The sequence below is a fragment of the Mesoplodon bidens genome (genome assembly GCF_964165515.1).
Source record: "Mesoplodon bidens genome assembly, chromosome: 2".
NCBI classification, from domain to species: Eukaryota; Metazoa; Chordata; class Mammalia; order Artiodactyla; family Ziphiidae; genus Mesoplodon; species Mesoplodon bidens.
The window spans coordinates 38,319,798-38,339,607 of record NC_138177.1 but is presented as its reverse complement, the minus strand read 5'-3'; the positions used below and the strand labels follow the sequence as shown (position 1 = coordinate 38,339,607).

The following is a 19,810-nucleotide window of genomic DNA, read 5'->3' as shown; positions in this document are numbered from 1 at the left end:
GTCCTCATTTATTAACACACAACAGGTGCACAGATAAACGTCTACTCAATGGGGAATCGTTCTGCTAATAAGAATAACTGGTCATTCATGAATCATACCCACTTCCTATTTAAACAAAGAAGGATGCACTGGGGAAATGTTCACTTAGCACATAATGTACACAACTGTATTATTTTGTTATTGTAATGATGCAATCATATTAACACCTGAGTTTTCTATATCTTTCAAATCTCATTTGAAAATAACTTTATAGAGATTTCACAATAATTTAGGAAGGAAAAATAGGTGTTTGTAATCTTGTAGTTATTTCCTTGTAACCAGAAGAATATTACATTTTTATGCAAATAACAGTTTAGAAACTCCACAAAATCTAAAAATAAAATGACAATCTCAAAATAAGAAAGGTAATCCAATACTGTTGTACTAACTGGAAATGATTTATTTTTAGTATAAATTTCAAGAGAAAAAAATGGCTCAAATTTTTCTTTTGTCTTAAATTTAAAAAAAAATCTTCTAAAAAGCATGTTTTCTAGATGATGACAAAACACATTAAAGGTGATGGTATAACTTATGACTTATTAATATATGCTTGAACATCTAAGTTCCACACTCAAAATTCAAACTCAAAATTAGGCCTAGTGGTGCTATACTTTAAGGGAATGATTTGCTTCCTTGCTTGCTTGCTTATTTATATATTTATATTGAATGAAGTTGGTGGAAAAGAGGGAGATTCTCAGTTTGTGATAAAAATCCTAGTGGAAGAAAGAAGAAATACAAATAAATGAACAATTAACTTTGGGGGGAAAAATCAAGATTTGGGCCATTTTCTTTTTCAGATTGCTATAAATACCTGCCTATATTGGAACATAGGCTGCTTTTATTTGTTGACTGCTTACTATGTTTTTTTAATTGGAAGGTCATATTTTATTTCTTAAGATTTTAAAAATTTAGTTAATGCTAAAGAGAGCACATTGCTAAGAACAACAACAAAAATTCTCCTAAACCTAAGGGGCATACAAAAGGAAAAAGAAATTAAAACTATAGTTTTCAAGGCAATATACTTTATAAGGCGAAAGAAAAGTGAGACGATAATTATGAGAATTCTGGAAGTCTGTGGAGATTGGTCAATTTAATTACTAACCTTCACTCTACTGTTAGTTGTAATTTGTAATCTAAGAAATAATTATATGAAGGCATTCCCAATTGATTTTCAAAATAGAGCTGGTTAAATTTGGGAGTAAGCAGAAGTTCCTTTCCAGATCAATCTACAATATCCCAAAAAATACAGCTACCATTTTTGCAGGAAATTCTATATCCTAATGCTGAGACTGCTTGATTTTGAGATCATCAAGAAATAGGTAAAGTAGAAGAAGAAATGGAATTTATAAAGTCAATTTCTCAAATTAAACTTGGTGATCTGATAAGATATTCCTACTGCTTTTAGAGAAACAATACTTCATAAAATAAAAATGTTTGATTGACTATTTATAGCAATTTAACAGGAAAGTAACAGTTTTACCACTTAAAAAAAAGGAAAATTCTACATGTTATCACAGTTGATTAATCTTTAAAGTAATTAATTATGAATTATTAATTTGCAAAGTCATTTCAGTATCTCGACACTTCATACTCCATTTTGGAGGAAAAAATGCATGAGTGCTTTTCCCAGGGCCACTGTTACTGCACAACATCAGGTGTACCAGCCATACTGTATTCTTTGCCCCTGGAGCTGGGGTACCACTCATTTAGACTACAATGTGAACATGCCTTCTGAAGTTGTACAATACAGGAGTTTTGTTTTCATTCTGGAGGAAGCCAATGACCAATATACCACTCTAAAAATGATACACAAATTTCTGGACTTACCAGCAGTTTAAGCAGCCAAAATCGGGATTTATAATAGAAAGTTTTGGTGGGGTTGATGAGAAAGAAAGCCATAAACCCATAAAGGACAAGTGGGTACACATATGTGGGGATGACACTAACTGGAGCAAAGAAGCATGCCAGAAGGCTCAGGCACCACAATATCCCGAGGAATCCAGCAATCTGATAAAGGATGGGAAAGACAAAAAGAAAGAAAATTATTATTTCTACCATTACTTAAAAAATCTTTAATAAAACAGAGGTAAGAAAAATGTTTAATTATTACATCAACAATCCTCTTCAAATAGAAAATAGATTTTAGTACCCACTAAACCAGCTATATAGCTAATGTAAACTATATTCATGGGATTTTATGTCTTGCTTTGATTACCTCAAAGAGATGCTGATGAGACAAATTGCTTCTCGGATTAAGTTCAAAGATGAGCACATGATTTACTCCAGCCTGTCTCCAACCATACGTGTTGATGCCCAGTAGAAAAAGGAATTCAATCAGAAGAAAGCCACCGCGATAGATTCTTATCAAGGGCCAAATACTTCTATCTGTTTCAAGTTTAAATACAGCTGAAAGAATATCAACTAATTGGTTAGTTAGAAAAGTTATAATGTCTCCATTAATTGTCTTTCTTTTAATTCTCAAGGATATAACCTTGGCATAAGAATTTTTAATAAATAAAACGTAAACCTAGGTTATCTCAAGAGCCTGATAAACTTGCTTCAAGGTTCTTTCTCTTCTTCATTTCACTCTGCAAAATTCCACCAGAAAAATTTTCCTAAAATTTGACTTTCAGCATATTAGTCCACAGTGAAATAATATAGAACCATCAGATCAGTTCTGTCAGCTGGGGATTTCTGGCATGACACAACTTCTTTGGCTTTGTTTTGTCCATCACTGAACTGGATATAGTAATGCCTAGCTCACAGTGTTACTATGAAAATTATAAGAAAGAGTATATATGAAAGCAATGTGAAAACTGAAATGTCATATAAATGACAACAATTAGTATTTATAGAATGCTTACTATGTGCTAAGGATTGTATTTTTACATATAACAATTCATCTAATCTTCACAATAGCTCTGTGAGTTAAAAACTATTATCTCCATTTGATTGATGAGAAAACTACAGCAGAGAAGTTAAGTAATTTGCTCAGGTTTACCAAGCTAGGATAAAGCAGAGCCAGGATTTTAACTCAGACAGTTTTGCTCCAAAGCCCATACTCTTAATTACTACATTCAATTGCTCATATGCCCATACAAACGTTCAGTATCACTACTATCCTATAGATCTCCAATAATTATAACATTCAAACGTTTCAGCCTTGCAATTCAAGTTCTTCACAATCTGATCTCCAATTAAGTTTCCCAGACTTATCTCATAGTGCCCCTAAATTCTTATCTCCTGATAAATTTTATTATCCTTTTAACAAATTCACTTTTTTGCTTATGTTGTCCCCTGTACCTAAAATGGCCTTGCTCTTTCTTTTGACCAATTCTATTTCTACTTATTACTTAAGAACCAGATTCTCATCTGTTCATAAATTTATTGAATCAAGATGTTTCATTTTGAGCCTACTCTGTGCCAAACATTTCAATTTGGCTACCAATTTCTCAATTTTCCAAATAACTATAAAATTTACTGTTAGCACTACTCATTTGAAATTTAATTATATACATCTTATATATTTAAATAACCATTTATTATTTATCTTTGTATTCGCTATAGCACATAGCACATTTAATAAGTTAAAAATAACAGGGTAGAGAAAGCCTTTGCTTTGGAGTCAAATACTACAGACAAGATTTCAAATCTTAGCTTTACTAGGGAAAATTATTAAATTTTTCTAAGTCTCAGTTTCTTTGTTGGTCAATGGGGAGAATATCTATTCTCATAAGTTTGTTAAGAAGATTAAATCTGAACAATATATACTAAATGCCTAAAACAGTATGTTTGGCCCATTTTTGAATATTCAGTATATATCAGTTTCTTTTTACTTGATGAAAATTCATTTTTTCATTAATTTGACAAATATTTATTGGGTGCCCATTATGTGTGACACCATTCTAAAAGCTGGAGATTCAGTAATGAACAACAGACAAAATACCTGTCTTCAGGCAACTTCTATTCTGTATAATGTCAGATAGTGAGATAAGTATTTTTTTTTTTTTTTTTTTTTTGCTGTACGCGGGCCTCTCACTGCTGTGGCCTCTCCCGTTGCGGAGCACAGGCTCCGGACACACAGGCTCCGCGGCCATGGCTCGCGGGCCCAGCCGCTCCGCGGCATGTGGGATCTTCCGGGATAGGGGCACGAACCCGTGTCCCCTGCATCGGCAGGCGGACTCTCAACCACTGCGCCACCAGGGAAGCCCGAGATAAGTATTTTGAAGGAAAAAAAGTAAAGAGATAAAGAATGTTAGGTACTATTCTAGGTAGGGTGGTCAAGAAAACCACTCAGAAGATGACATTTGCAGGAACCTTAAGGAAATAGAGACTTAATCATGTGACTATCTGGAGGAACAGGGCTCCAAGTAGAGGGAAAGTACAAAGGGCCTTAAGATAGGTATAAGCCTTGTGTAGACCAGGAACAGGAAGAAGGCCAGGGCACTATGACTGGAATGAATGAGAGGTAAAGTGGCAGAAAGTTACCTACAGGCAGATCAGGTAGGACTTTGTCAAGACTTAAGCTTTTACTCAGATGTATGAAGCCAATGAAAGGTTTTTCACATAATTGGTATGAGCAGATTAATAATTTTAAAGGACTACTCTAGCTGTCATGTGAAGAACAGACTGCAAAGGAACAAGCACGGTAGCAAGAAGATTAGTTAGGAGGTTGAAAATAAAAAAATATATATATGGTTTACATCCTGATTCTCAACCAAAAGACCACATATATATTACAACAGTCAGGAAACAAAAATAAGTATAAATCCCAAAGAATACACAATTAAACTACTAGAGCTAATAAAGTCAACAAAGTTGCAGAGTACAAGATCAACACAAAGGGGCTTCCCTGGGGGCACAGTGGTTAAGAATCCTCCTGTCAATGCAGGGGACATGCGTTCGAGCCCTGGTCCAGGAAGATCCCACATGCCATGGAGCAACTAAGCCTGTGTGCCACAACTACTGAGCCTGTGCTCTAGAGCCTGTGAGCCACAACTACTGAGCCCATCTGCCCCAACTATTGAAGCCCACAGGCCTAGAGCCTGTGCCCCACAATAAGAGAAGCCACCACAGTGAGAAGCCTGAGCACCCTAACGAAGAGTAGCCCCCACTCGCCGCAACTAGAGAAAGCCCGCACGTAGCAATGAAGACCCAACACAGCCAAAAAAAAAAAAAAAAGATCAACACACAAAATTCAGTTGTCCTTATATAAACCACCAATGAACAATCTGAAATGAAATTAAGAAAACAATTCCAATTACAATAGCAAACAAAAGAACAGAACACCAAGGAATAAATCTAACCAAGGAGGTGAAAGACTTGTACATTGAAAACTACAAAACACTGCTGAAAGAAATCCCACGTTCATGGATTGGAAGACTTGTTCAAATGGCAATGTTACCCAAAGTATTCTACAGATTCAATACAATCCATATAAAAATTCTAATGGCCTTTTTTTGCAGAAATGTCAAATCGATACTCAAATTCATATGGAATTGTAAGAGGCCCTAGATAGCCACAACAATATTGAAAAAAGAACAAAGTTGGAGAACTCACAATTCATGATTTCAAACTGTACTACAAAATAGTGTGGTACTGGCATAAAAAAAGATATATAGACAAATGGAATAGATTGAGAGCTCAGAAATAAATTTATACATCTATGGCTGATTGATTTTCAATAAGAGAACCAAGACTATTCAATGAAAAAGAATATTCTCTTCAACAAATGGTGCTGAGACATTTGGATACTCACATGCAAAAGAATGAAGTTGAATCCATACTTTACAACATTTACAAAAATTAGTTCAAAATGGATCAATGAGCTAAATATAAGAGCTAAAACCATAAGACTTTTAGAAGAAAATATAAGGGTAAACCTTCAGGACCTTGGATTTGGCAATGGAAGTCTTAGATATGACACCAAAAGCATGAATAACACAACAACAAAAAGAGATAAACTGGATTTCACCAAGTTAAAAAATTTTGTGCATCAAAGGACATTATCAAGAAAGTAAAATGACAATCTATAGAATGGGAGAGAATATTTGCAAATTATATATCTGATAAGGGTCTAGTATCCAGAATATATAAAGAACTCTAGTAACTTAGCAATAAGAAGACAACTCAATTTTAAAATGGGCAAAGACTTGGATAGACATTTTTCCAAAGAAAATATATGAATAGCCAATAAGCACATGAAAAGATGCTCAATGTCGTTAGAAAATGCAAATCAAAACCATAACAAGATACTACTTCAAACCCACTAGGATGGCTATAATTAAGAAAAAAAAAAGGGAAATCACAAGTGTTGATGGGAATGTGGAGAAAACGGAACGCTCATAAATTGCTGGTGGAAACAGAAAATGGTGGCGCCTCTGTGGAAGACAATTTGGTGGTACCTCAGAAGGTTAAAAAGCATTATCATATAATTAAGCAATTCCACTCCTAGGTATATATCCGAAAAAACTGAAAACGGGTACCCAAACAAATCCATGTATATGCATGTTCACAGCAGCAAAACTCACATTAGCCAAAAGGTAGAAACAACACAGCACAGTTATATTCAGTTTTGGTGATACTACCAAACAGTTCTCCGAAGTACTATACCCATTTCCACTTATTCACTTTCATATCTTCATGGTATTCCATTGTATAGGGGTAATGTCATTTATTTTCTTAAACAGTTCCTAACTGATAGACATTTGAGCCATTCCTAGGATTTTGCTATTATAAAGAAAAGTGGTGAATACCCCCCTGTCATATATGTCTTTGCACCCATGTACAAGTATAAGATAAACTTCTAGAAATAAAACTGCTTAATCAAAGTGATTGTATTAAAAAAATTTTACATATGCTGCCAAATTATCCTCTAAAGAGACTGCAACAATTAATACTTTACCACTAGTGTATGAGTGCTTGCTATTTAAAATTTTTTATTGGAGTATAGTTGATTTACAATGTTGTGTTACTTTCTGCTGTACAGCAAAGTGAATCAGTTATACATATACACATACCCACTCTTTTTTAGATTCTTTTCCCATATAGGTCATTACAGAGTATTGAGTAGAGTTCCCTGTTCTATACAGTAGGTACTTATTAGCTATCTATTTTATATATAGTAGGGTGTACATGTCAATCCCCCCGGTAACCATAAGATTGTTTTCTACATCTGTAACTCTATTTCTGTTTTGTAAATAAGTTCATTTGTACCAATTTTTTAGATTTCACATACAAGCAATATCATATGATATTTGTCCTTCTCTGTCTGACTTACTTCACTCAGTATGACAATCTTTAGGTCCATCCCTGTTATTTCAAATGGCATTATTTCATTCTTTTTTATGGCTGAGTAATATTCCATTGTATATATATGTACCACATCTTCTTTACCCATTCCTCTGTTGATGGACATTAGGTTGCTTCCATGTCCTGGCTATTGTAAATAGTGCTGCAATGAACATTGGGGTGCATATATCTTTTCTAATTATGGTTTCCTCTGTGTATATGCCCAGGAGTGGGATTGCTGAATCATATGGTAGCTCTATTTTCAGTTTTTAAGGAACCTCCATACTGTTCTCCATAGTGGCTGTACCAATTTACATTCCCACCAACAATGTAGAAGGGTTCCCTTATACACAGTTTAAATGGTCAAACTCTTGTCTTTGTCAAACCAGAAAGTGAAATATGATATATTATTATTATATCAATTAAGTTCAGGTTACTAGGAACAAGTTACTAGAACAAGTTTTAAAAAATCTGAACAGGTAACTTTTCATCTTCATAACACTAAATATCTGGAATATATGAATTTCAGACAAATTATTAAATATCAGATCATGTCCCCTTGAGAAACCATAGCAATTATGCACATTATTATTATTATTATTATTATTATTTGCAGTACGCAGGCCTCTCACTGTTGTGGCCTCTCCTGTTGCGGAGCACAGGCTCCGACGTGCAGGCTCAGTGGCCATGGCTCACGGGCCCAGCCGCTCCGCGGCACGTGGGACCTTCGCGGACCGGGGCACGAACCCGCGTCCCCTGAATTGGCAGGCAGACTCTCAACCACTGTGCCACCAGGGAAGCCCACACATTATTTTTTTTAATGTGAATGTTTGAAAAAAAAAGAATCATGCTTGTACATGCATTACTACTGCTGTGTTTCTCTCTCAATTTTCAACTCTGTTATCGTTTATGCAACCACTGGGAGATAAATAAGGATAGACAGGTGGCTTTAACTGTATTTACCCTGCCTCCCACCGTAGACACACAAAGATTAAACAAAGACGGGTTCTGAGGTGAGAGAACATAAATGCGCAACACTAAATGCATAAAGCACACACGTTAGAAAATAAATCAGACTGTCTCACAAAAATGTAGGCTATACATAGAAAGAAAACAAAACCCCAACTTGCCCCTGAATTTAAGAAAACTTCATTTCAATTCATTCACATAAAAATAATGAAGTTTATTTATCTATTCTTATGTCTTATTTAATGATGGTGATGATGATAACACCATGCTCATCTTGGAAAGAAAAAATTTCACACACAGATGAGTAAAGTCTTCCCTGATGCTCTCATTTGAAAGTAATCACTTGTTCTCTTGACCTGCTTAGAAAACATTTCTATTTTGTAGTGTATTATTATTGTTCTAATATGTCTTAATCTCCCTAGTGTAATAAGCTTCATAAGGAAAGGAATTCTCTTATCTATCTTAAGATTCAAGATTATCAAGCATAATCATAGATACATAAAATTTATTTGTTGAATGAATTCTAATACAACCCTGTTTTTGTAAGGTATTAAGCTCATTTAACAAATGAGGAAATTGTTTCAGAGAAGTTAAGTCATGTCTTTAAAACCAAAACAATTAAGAAACAGTTGAGCTGGGACTGCAACCAGGCAAGGCCTTTTGTAGATAAGTCAGTGTTCTTTCCATAACAGCTTGATAATCTAGGGCTAGGCTTTTTATTGTAGTATTTCCATGCATTCTATATAAGTAAACTGCATTCATCCCTGAAGACACAGAGCTAGATTTAAATATGAATATAAAGTATACCAATATTAAAACATGAGTTTACAGTAGACAATAATAGAGTTAATTTTTAGTAAAATTGGTGGGAAGGAGAACTCTAAACATACAAATGAAAATATACTGTTAATAGGTAAAGTTCACACACTATCTAAAAGCCATTACAACCTGGGCTATAATTTCGTAATATGCAATTTGACAATCTTAATTAAGAAGAATGCTTATGAGGAATAATGAATTCAGTAAATTATTTCTTGAACATCTATATGTCTGGCACTGCATTAAGAACTTGAAACACAAAAATGAAAAATACATAGACCCTGGAATCGAGAATAGTTTAAGTGTCACAGTGATATAAACCTTCCTTGTTCAGGCAGCATTATAATTAATAAAAGTCCAAAACAGATTATAATGGATATTTATACAATAACATCTATTTCTAAGTCATTTTCTGTGCAGACTTCACTGAACAGAATTTAATCCTTTATTAATGACTCACGGTTATTATAAGCACAAGTACACAGACTTTTTTTTAAAATAAGTTTATTTATTTTTATTTTTATTTATTTTTGGCTGCATTGGGTCTTCACTGCTGCGTGCAGGCTTTCTCTAGTTGCAGCGAGCGGGGTCTACTCTTTGCTGAGGTGCAAGGGCTTCTCATTGCGGTGGCTTCTCTTGTTGCGGAGCATGGGCTCTAGGCATGTGGGCTTCAGTAGTTGTGGCACGCGGGCTCAGTAGTTGTGGCTTGCGGGCTCTAGTGCGCAGGCTCAGTAGTTATGGCGCACGGGCTTAGCTGCTCCGTGGCATGTGGGATCCTCCCGGACCAGGGCTCGAACCCGTGTCCCCCTGCATTGGCAGGTGGATTCTTAACCACTGCACCACCAGAGAAGCCCCAAGTACACAGACTCTTGAGGTACACCAGGATTATCTGCCCTTAAAGTAAAAGTCCTCAAATTCAAGAATCTTTGAGATCTGTGTTTTTTTTGTTGTTCGTGTGTTTTCTGTGTATCATTTAATTTCATCTCTGTCCTTCTCTTCCATCCATTCAAACTTCAACCAACATTTTTTTTTTTTTTTTTTGCTGTACGCGGGCCTCTCACTGTTGTGGCCCCTCCCGTTGCGGAGCACAGGCTCCGGACACGCAGGCCCAGTGGCCATGGCTCACGGGCCCAGCCGCTCTGCGGCATGTGGGATCTTCCCGGACCGGGGCACGAACCTGTGTCCCCTGCATCGGCAGGCAGACTCCCAACCACTGCGCCACCAGGGAGGCCCAACCAACGTTTTTTGAACCCTTCTATATCCCAGGCAATGTTTTAGGTGCTGGAGATACAATGGTGAACAGGAGAGACAAAAGCCAAGGCATTGGGGCTTCCCTGGTGGCGCAGTGGTTGAGAGTCCGCCTGCCGATGCAGGGGACACGGGTTCGTGCCCCGGTCCGGGAAGATCCCACATGCTGCGGAGCAGCTGGGCCCGTGAGCCATGGCCGCTGAGCCTGCGCATCCGGAGCCTGTGCTCTGCAACGGGAGAGGCCACAACAGTGAGAGGCCCGCCTACACCAAAAAAAAAAAAAAAAAAAAAAAAAAGCCAAGGCATTAAGGAATTTATATTCCAATGGGAAAGCAGATAATATGAAACAAAATATGTCACAAGTGCTCCAAAGAAAACTAATGTAGGCTAAAGGGATAGAACAGGCTATTTTAGGGTAGGCTGATCAGGGAAGGCCTTACTAAGGAGGTGGCATTTGAGTAGAGACTACATGAAGTGAGGGAGTAAGCTATGTAGACATCTTGGGGAAGGGCCTTTTAGGCAATTGAAAGGGCTCATAGATGGGAATGAGCTTGGTGTGTTCAAGGAATAGTAACAAAATAAATGTGGCTGGAAACAGTGAAACCAAGTGAAACTGAGTGTGGGGAGGATGACAGAATATGAAGTTAGAAACGCCCAAAGGGACGAGATCTTGCACACCATAGTAGGAACTTTCAATTTTATTGTAAGAGAAGCCATTTAATGGATTTTGAAGAGGAGAGTTACGTGATCTAACTTGCATCAAAAAGACACTGGTGACCATAGAGAGGCAAGAGTGGCTGTATGGAGACAAATTCAGGAGGCTGCTGCAGTGTACTAAGAAAGAAATGGTTGCTTAGACAAGGATGGCACTGGTGGAGATGGTCAGATTCGGAGCATGTTTTGAAGACAGAGCAACAGGATTTGCTGATGGACTGGAGATGAGGTATGAGGGAAAAGAGAGGATAAAGGTTTCCGGCCTGAGAAACTGATGAGAGGTGATGCTATATGGAAGAGAAAGCATATTTAGTGATAAAATAAATTTGTCCACATAAGTTTAAGATGCCTATTAGACATCTAAGTATCCAATTAGATATCATTCAGAGGAAACAGTATATAATTTGGGAGTTATTAGCATATAGATGATATTTATAGCCACAGGCTTCAATAAGATTGCCTGGCTAAGAAATGAACGTAGACAGAGAAAGATCTGAGGACTGAACCCAGTGGTACTTCCCAACATTTAGATGCCAAAAGAAAAGAATAGCTAGATAGGAGTCTGGGAAAAAACTGCCAGCAAAGTTTAATAAGAAAACCAGCAGAGCGTGGTTTCCCAGCAAAATCAACTGAAGAGTTTCAAGAAGGAATGATCCACAATGTCAAAATGCTGCTGAGAGGTAAGTCAAATTCTGTTGGGAGGTTTAGTAAGATTATGCCTCCCTTTTTGTTACATCATTTCTTGATGTTGGGAATGCACTTGTTTCTAGCAATTCCTCCTACCTCTTTATAGTTTTTAACTGCTATAGAATAGAATATTATATAACTAATTTTCTTAAAATTATACGCAAAGTAATTGTAAGTAGGTTCTGGAAAGGATGTGAGAGAGTCTCCAAAAAGCAAAGTAAATGACCTTAGTGCATAAATTTTGTAAAATCTTATTTACTCTCATCTGTGATCAAGGGAGCTGAGGTTATTGATAACTAAACGCTGAAAATGATGGAGAATACGGAGTCACGATCTAGCAATGTTTAAAGGGATAATTATATTCAAAGGGGAAAACAAACCAAAATAACCAACACCCACCCTCCCATCATTTATAAAAACAAAAAACTTAGCCCTGACAGATTTCTCTTTCAGTAGCTTTGGTAGTTTGGTAGTAACTTTGGTAGAGGGACAGAATATGACATAAGCAGATTAGTAATAATTTAATTCAAAATTTAAACTACTCACCGGCAAGCACAAGGGTAATATTCAGTACAATGAATATTCCACAAAATAGGCCAACTCTAAAAGTAGTCCATGCTGGTGCAGGCTGTGGACAGAAAAACAGCATTTTGAGTAAAGGGCAAAATATTGAATACATTTAGTATACAGTGTAATAAATTAGCACTATAAGCCTCAAAGTTCTACCATGAAAACAAACATATTTTATGATCTGAATTTTTATAAATCTGGACCAGGGAATCATCCTTCATTATCCAATAATACTAGAATTGAGTTGCCAGTTTATTCTAATTATTTTATAAAAATCTGTGTCACTAAATAAAGAGAATTAGAATCTCAGGCATCAAATTATATATATACTGAGTTCTCTTATAGGAGAGATTTAAGTACAATTTCACTTTTACAGTGTGTACATATTTAAATTTTGTAAGTCAGTATTACTCAATTAGAGTTCACATATTTGGTACTATATAATTAGAGGCAATGATAAAAATAAGAATTCTCATTTCTGAGTACTTACAGTATTATATTGGAGTACCTTAAAGTGAATTTTTAAACATACACTCATGTCACAATCTCCAGGATGGGGGCTTTCCTGGTGGCACAGTGTTAAGAATCCGCCTGCCAATGCAGGGTACACGGGTTTGAGCCCTGGTCTGGGAAGAATCCACATGCCATGGAGCAACTAAGCCCGTGCGCCACAACTACTGAGCCTGTGCTCTAGAGCCCTCACACCACAACTGTTGAAGCCCACACCCCCTAGGGCCTTCATGCCACAACTACTGAGCCCACGTGCTGCAACTACTGAAGCCCACACGCCTAGAGCCCGTGCTCCGCAACAAGAGAAGCCATCACAATAAGAAGCCCACACACCACAATGAAGAGTAGCCCCCGACTGCCCCAACTGGAGAAAGCCCATGCGCAGCAACAAAGACCCAGCTCAGCCAAAAAAAAAAAAAAAAGAATCTCCAGGATGTGTACATGCAAAAATTATTTTTCTCTATTATAAATGTAATTTTAAATTTAGAAAAAAATAAAAAGAAATCTACTGCTTTCTAAAATAAATAAAAGAAAGTGCCTGATACTTTAAACATAAATAGATGAGAAATATGGAGAGATGATCTTATTGATTTAAATATTTGCTATGAATGTTATAAAAGAAATTGTTAGAGGTGATATTACATTTAAGATTCTTCAAAATGTTTTCTAAAAACCTTTAAATGAAAAGAAACACTGAGACTTCCTCTGACTTACTTATTATTCATCAGTAATAGATAACTGTATGTTAGTTTAGGACTGAAAGCATTCAGAAGGAAGATGGTCATTTGGATTTTTCAAAAAAAAATTTAAGTTATGTAATTTATCATATTTACAAAAGGATGTGTGTGTATCTGTATACACACACATATACATATAAATAATGCATTTGGACTATTAGAGACAATAATAAAAGGTACCTAAACCTACCACCCATCTTTAGAAGAGCACATTTCCATTACTTTGAAATCCTTATCCCTTCCAGATCCAAAATCCTTCCCTCCTCACCAGAGATAACCATTTCCATGTTTTCTTTAGCTCTATCCCTTCTACATGCAGTCCTAAAGACTTAATTTTTCAGAATTACTTTCCTTATTTTTAACAGCTTTATTGAAATATAATTGACATACAATGAACTGCACATATTTAAAGTATAAAATTTGTGTCTTTCCTCTCTGGATGCTTTTAAGATTTTTCTTGAATTTTCAAGCAGTGTGACTATAATATGCTTGTGTGTTTTTTTTAAACTGTGTTTTTGACTAAACTGACATACAATAAACTGTACATTTTTAAGGTGTACAAAATCTGATATTTTGACATATGTAAACGCCTATGAAACTATCACCATAACCAAGGCAATGAACATTGTCTATCAACCCCAAGAGTTTCCTTTTGCCCTTCTGTAATTCTTTTCCTCTTACCACATCCCATCCCACCTCCAGGCAACTGCAAACCTGCTTTCTGCTGCTATATGTTAGTTGGCATTTTCCAGAGCCTTAGGTAAAGAAAACCATAATGTATATATTCTTTTTTGGTCTGGCTTATTTTTTCAGAATAATTATTTTGAGATGCATCATGTTGTTCCATATATCAAGGTTTATTCTTTTTATTGCTGAGTAGTATTCCATTGTATGGATATACCACATTGTTTACCTATTCACCTACTGATAGACATTTGGGTTGTTACCAGTTCTAGGCTATTATGAATAAAGCTGCTATGAACGTTTGTTTTAATATGAACATATGCTTCATTTGTCTTGGGTAAATACCAAGGAGTGTAATGGCTAGATCTTACTGCAGGTGAAGGTTTAACTTTTTAAGAAACTGCCAAATTATTTTCCAATGTGGTTACATCATTTTATACTCCACCAGCAGCATATGTGATATCAGAGTTCTTGGTCCTCCAAGATTTAGTATGTCAATCTTTTTAATTTCAGTCATCCTAACAGGTGTGTGTTATCCCATTGTGGTTTTAATTTGCATTCCCCTACTAATGATAGTAAGCATCTATTCACATGCTTATTTGCCACCCAGACATCTTTTATTTATTTATTTATTTTTTGCCATACGCGGGCCTCTCACTGTTGTGGCCTCTCCCATTGCGGAGCACAGACTCCAGATGCACAGGCTCAGCGGCCATGGCTCATGGGCCCAGCCGCTCCGCGGCATGTGGGATCTTCCCAGACCGGGGCACGAACCCATGTCCCTTGCATCTGCAGGTGGACTCTCAACCACTGCGCCACCAGGGAAGCCCCCAGACATCTTTGATTAAGATCTTTTGCCCATTTTTAAGTTGAGTTGTTTGTTTTCTTATTATTGAGTACTAGAGTTCTTTATATGTTCTGGGTACAAGTCTTTTTATCAGATATATTTTTAAAATATTTTCTCCTAGTCTGGTGCTTTTCATTCTCTTAACGTTGTCTTTTGAAGAGCAGGAGTTTTTAATCTTGGTGAAGTGCTTTTGGTGTCATTTCTAAAAAATCTTTGCATAACCCAAAGTCACCAGGACTTTCTCCTATATTTTCTTCAAAAATTTGTAGTGTTAGGTTTTCATTTAGGTCAATGGTACACGTAAAATTAATTTCTATACATGGTATGAAGAATGTATGGAAGTTGTGGGGTTCTTTTTTTTTTTTGGCATATGAAAGCCAATTGCTCCAGCCCCATTTGTTGAAAAGACTATCCTTTCTCCAGTGAACTGCCTTTGCATATTTATTGAAAATTAATTGTTCATATATTTATTGGTCTATTTTTGGATTCTCTATTCTGTTCCATTAATCTATCTGCCTATCCTGACACTAATAACACACTGTCTTGATTACTGTAGCTTTAATAAGATTGAGACCACATAGTGTTAATCCTTTAACTTAGTTGTTCCAAAGTTGTTCTGGCTATTCTTGGTCCTTTGTACTTTCATATAAATTTAAAAATTTGCTTAATAATTATTTTTTAAAAGCCCTGTTGAGATTTTGAGTTAGTTTGTGTTGTATCTATGAATCCATTTAGGAAGAAATGATATTTTTAAAATACTGGGTTTTCTAACTTCTCTCATGTATCTGTCTTCTTTAATTTCTCTCAATAATGTTTTATAGCTTTCAATGTAAAAGTATTGCACATCTTTTGTCAGGTTTAACCCTAAATATCTATGTATTGATCTTGTATTCTGCAACCTTGCTAATAAACTCACTAATTAGCTCTAGTAGCTATTCTATAGAGTCACTGGATTTTCTAAATAGGTCATCATGTCATCAGCAAAAAAAAAAACAAAAACAAATGAAACAAACCCCACCAGTTTTACTTCTGTCTTTCTAATCTAAATGCCTCTTATTTCTTTTTCTTACCTTACTACACTGGCCATAATCTCTAGTACAATGTTGAATAGAAGTGGTAAGAGTGAATACACTTTTTTGTCCCTAGTTAGGGAGAAAGCATTCAGTGTTTCATCATTAAGTATGATATTAGTTTTAGGTTTTTCATAAAAACCTTTTATTGGGATGAGGAAGATCTTTCTGTTATTCATTTCCATTCCATTCTGGTCACAGAACATATTTTCTATGATTTAAATCCTTTTAAATTTACTGAGATTTAGTTTATGACAAGGAAGATACCACTTAAATGTCTTTTGGTATAACTACTATGTAGATATCATTTAATAAATGCTTTTTTAGGCACAACTATTGCATTTTAGAGGAAAGTATGTAGTAGCCCAGACTATCTGAAGCCCTCCCACTCCCATATCATCAGATAAATATCTCATCTTAATCATTTGGTCTGATGAAGTTAGCATGTCAGTAAGAATAAACAAGAGAAGTAGTACAGGATAAGAAGAGAAAGGTGGGAAGACATTACAATTTATTATGAAGTGAGATCTGGCAACTAATTTTTAAAGTGAAAATAGCAATAGTAATAAACACTTATAAACTTTGGCTGAAACCTTTTTTAAAGTAATGAAACTAGTATATTTTATCAGCTAACAGATCATGTTGATTATTAAATAGGTAAAACAAACCAACCAAACAACTGGAAACAAATACGAACCTGAGCAGCTCCCAAAGGGGGAACACGTAAACGCTTCATAGCTTTTTGTCTGTCACCATCTTCAAGTTCATTGGTCACTACAGCCTAAAAGACACATTGTTAACTTTTGACACAGGTTATACTGAACCTGAGTATTGCATAAATAATTCTGAACCATTTATACATATGGTATTCTGATAACTCCCTGGTGAATATATACTGAATAAAGCAAAAGAAAAAATCATGAGTAAGAATATATGTATTTAAAGCAAGCAACTAATAACAAAAGGAGAATACAAATGAGGAGTTATTTCATTAAAAATAAGACATTAATGTTATTGAAAATGTGGTATATAAGTGAGATTCCTGTACCTCAGTTTCAGAGATGAGCTGGTTGATTTTCTTGCATGTATAAAACGGGGCTACTTCTACATGAGCCACTCGCCAATCTGCTCCACGAGATGTTTCCAGGATCTTGTCATGCTTTTTAAGGATTTTTCGGAACCCTGTAAAATTCAGATTCTACAGAAAGAAATGAGAAACACTACTATAATTTCCACCACCATGAGAGAAGATGAAAAATAATAAGCACTTTGTGTTGACTGAGTTGACTGAAGATTGAGTACTGAGGGAAATGGCAATACTTTCATAAGATCATGTACTATAAAAAGATAAGACTCTTCTTTCTTATTTTATTTATTCATTTCAAGGTAGTATGCTATCAGTAATACAAAGAAACTCTGGATTATGAACCCTATTATTTCTATTTCATGTAAATTAATGGAAGTCCTAAACTCAAAACATTTTTATTTCCATTTTCCTAGGTACAACTGTTTTCAAAATAGTTAATTTATGTCATTTTGCTTCTTTGATCAAAAGCATATATTCAGAAAATCCTCTGGATTTATCATGAACTGAATACATTTATTGGTTCTTTGCTTTTTGCAGGCCTGGTATAGTTATGTATTTCCCCCTGCTATGCAAGCAAGTACGAACAAGCACAGAAAATGGATAATCATCTATTTTTCTTAACTTTTATTTTGTTTCCATCCATTCTGTTTGGGGATGGGTGTGCAAAGAGTCAGTGGAAAAGAAGAAGTGATCATACTTACAGGGTTTTGCTGATAACAGGTAGGAGCTTGTACTTTTCCTCCATTTCTACAATATCAAAATACTATACTTTTCTATATTCTCAAATCCTGTTGTTCTTTAATCAACAGACAAAAAAGCAAGAAATTGTGGATTTGCAAGGTTCTTTAAATCAGAGGTCTCCCAAATTTGCTGATCATATATCGCCATCAGTAAAAAAAAAAAAAAAATGGAGCAGTCACTCCAAATTAGGTTTAGCTTGCTTGCCTGTTTGTTAATTTTTTTTTTCATACTTTAATGGATCATCTTAAACTCTCCTTGGGTGTATACACCATGATTTGGAGACTGCTTTCAATTCATTTTCCTTTCTCATCATTTTCAAAATAAATGTATTCTTACAGGATAGACAGTCTCAAAGGATAAAGGACAGATCAGAACTTTTATAATTAACAATTATTTTCAAGAAGCTTTTTTTTTTTTTTTTTTTTTTTTTTTTTGCGGTACGCGGGCCTGTCACTGCTGTGGCCTCTCCCGTTGCGGAGCACAGGCTCCGGATGCACAGGCTCAGCGGCCATGGCTCACGGGCCCAGCCGCTCTGCGGCATGTGGGATCTTCCCGGACTGGGGCACGAACCCCTGTCCCCTGCATCAGCAGGCGGACTCTCAACCACTGCGCCACCAGGGAAACCCAAGAGGCTCTTTATAATGACCCAAAACAAAAACTTCTGGCAAAGTTAATAAAGTAAAATTTAACAAGGGTATTTCCCTGTAATGCATAAGCATAATTAATAAAATATGAAATGTTAATATTTTATATCACTATAGGCAATAAGAAACACATTTTTGTTTCTTTTTAAAGATAAATTATAAAGCTATGGGTAAATTTCAAAGGAAAGGAATTTCCCATCGTATATATCTTATATAATTACTTTCCTATTCTTCTAAAGTTATTTTCTGAGTTCTTCTTTGAATGTTAAAATATTAAATCACCAAAAAAGAAAGCAGAATTATGAAAGATGGAAATAAATACATGCATTAAACTTAGATTACTACAGATATGACACTATAATTACTTTTTTTTTTTTTTTTTTTTTTGCGGTACACGGGCCTCTCACTGCTGTGGCCTCTCCTGTTGCGGAGCATAGGCTCCGGATGCGCAGGCTCAGCAGCCATGGCTCATGGGCCCAGCCGCTCTGCGGCATGTGGGATCTTCCTGGACCGGGGCACGAACCCGTGTCCCCTGCATTGGCAGGCAGACTCTCAACCACTGCGCCACCAGGGAAGCCCTATAATTACTTTTTATTTTAAAATTCCAATATTTACCCATGGTAATACTTGTATTATATAACCTCTAGTTTTTATATAGTGTATGATCCTGTGATGATCTTAACCAGATTAGAAGTAATAATCAAAAGAATAAAATGGAAAAATAATAGCACATAAGGTCTCTTTAAAGATTAGGGAGATGCTTTTGCCTATTTAAGTGTTTATTATTTAACGAATAATCTGTTTTTCAATATATTCTTTATAGATTTAACTATGTGAACAAATCTATAAAGAATTACAAATGAATAAATGCCAAGCATTTCCATAATTTAGCATACATGGTAATTCAACTTTTTAGGTTGGGTTTTAAAACTTCTTTTCTTTCCCATGTTTTGTTTTTGTTTTAGTTTTTGTTTTAAATACAGTCGTATTGCAGCCTGTGGATAATAAAACTGAAAGGGTTCTCAGTGGAAAGTTGAAAAGTCAGTATCTTTTACACTATTAGTGTTAGTTGCAGGAAAGTTAACTATATACAGCTGCTTTCATGGAAATTTTGCTGTGGTGGAATATAAAAGTTCTTACATAGCCAGCAGTGG

General features: G+C 35.7%; 1 protein-coding gene across 1 annotated transcript in view; it reads right to left on the bottom strand.

Annotated features, from left to right (window-relative positions):
• Positions 1-19,810, bottom strand: part of XPR1 (xenotropic and polytropic retrovirus receptor 1) — a 199,166-nt gene that overhangs the window by 49,311 nt on the left and 130,045 nt on the right. The window contains exons 5-9 of the mRNA XM_081226479.1: positions 17,233-17,382; positions 16,882-16,965; positions 12,313-12,394; positions 2,255-2,445; positions 1,867-2,046 (exon numbers count right to left, since the gene is read on the bottom strand). Coding sequence (XP_081082605.1) covers positions 1,867-2,046; positions 2,255-2,445; positions 12,313-12,394; positions 16,882-16,965; positions 17,233-17,382 — 687 coding nt within the window. The remainder of the gene's footprint in view (positions 1-1,866; positions 2,047-2,254; positions 2,446-12,312; positions 12,395-16,881; positions 16,966-17,232; positions 17,383-19,810) is intronic.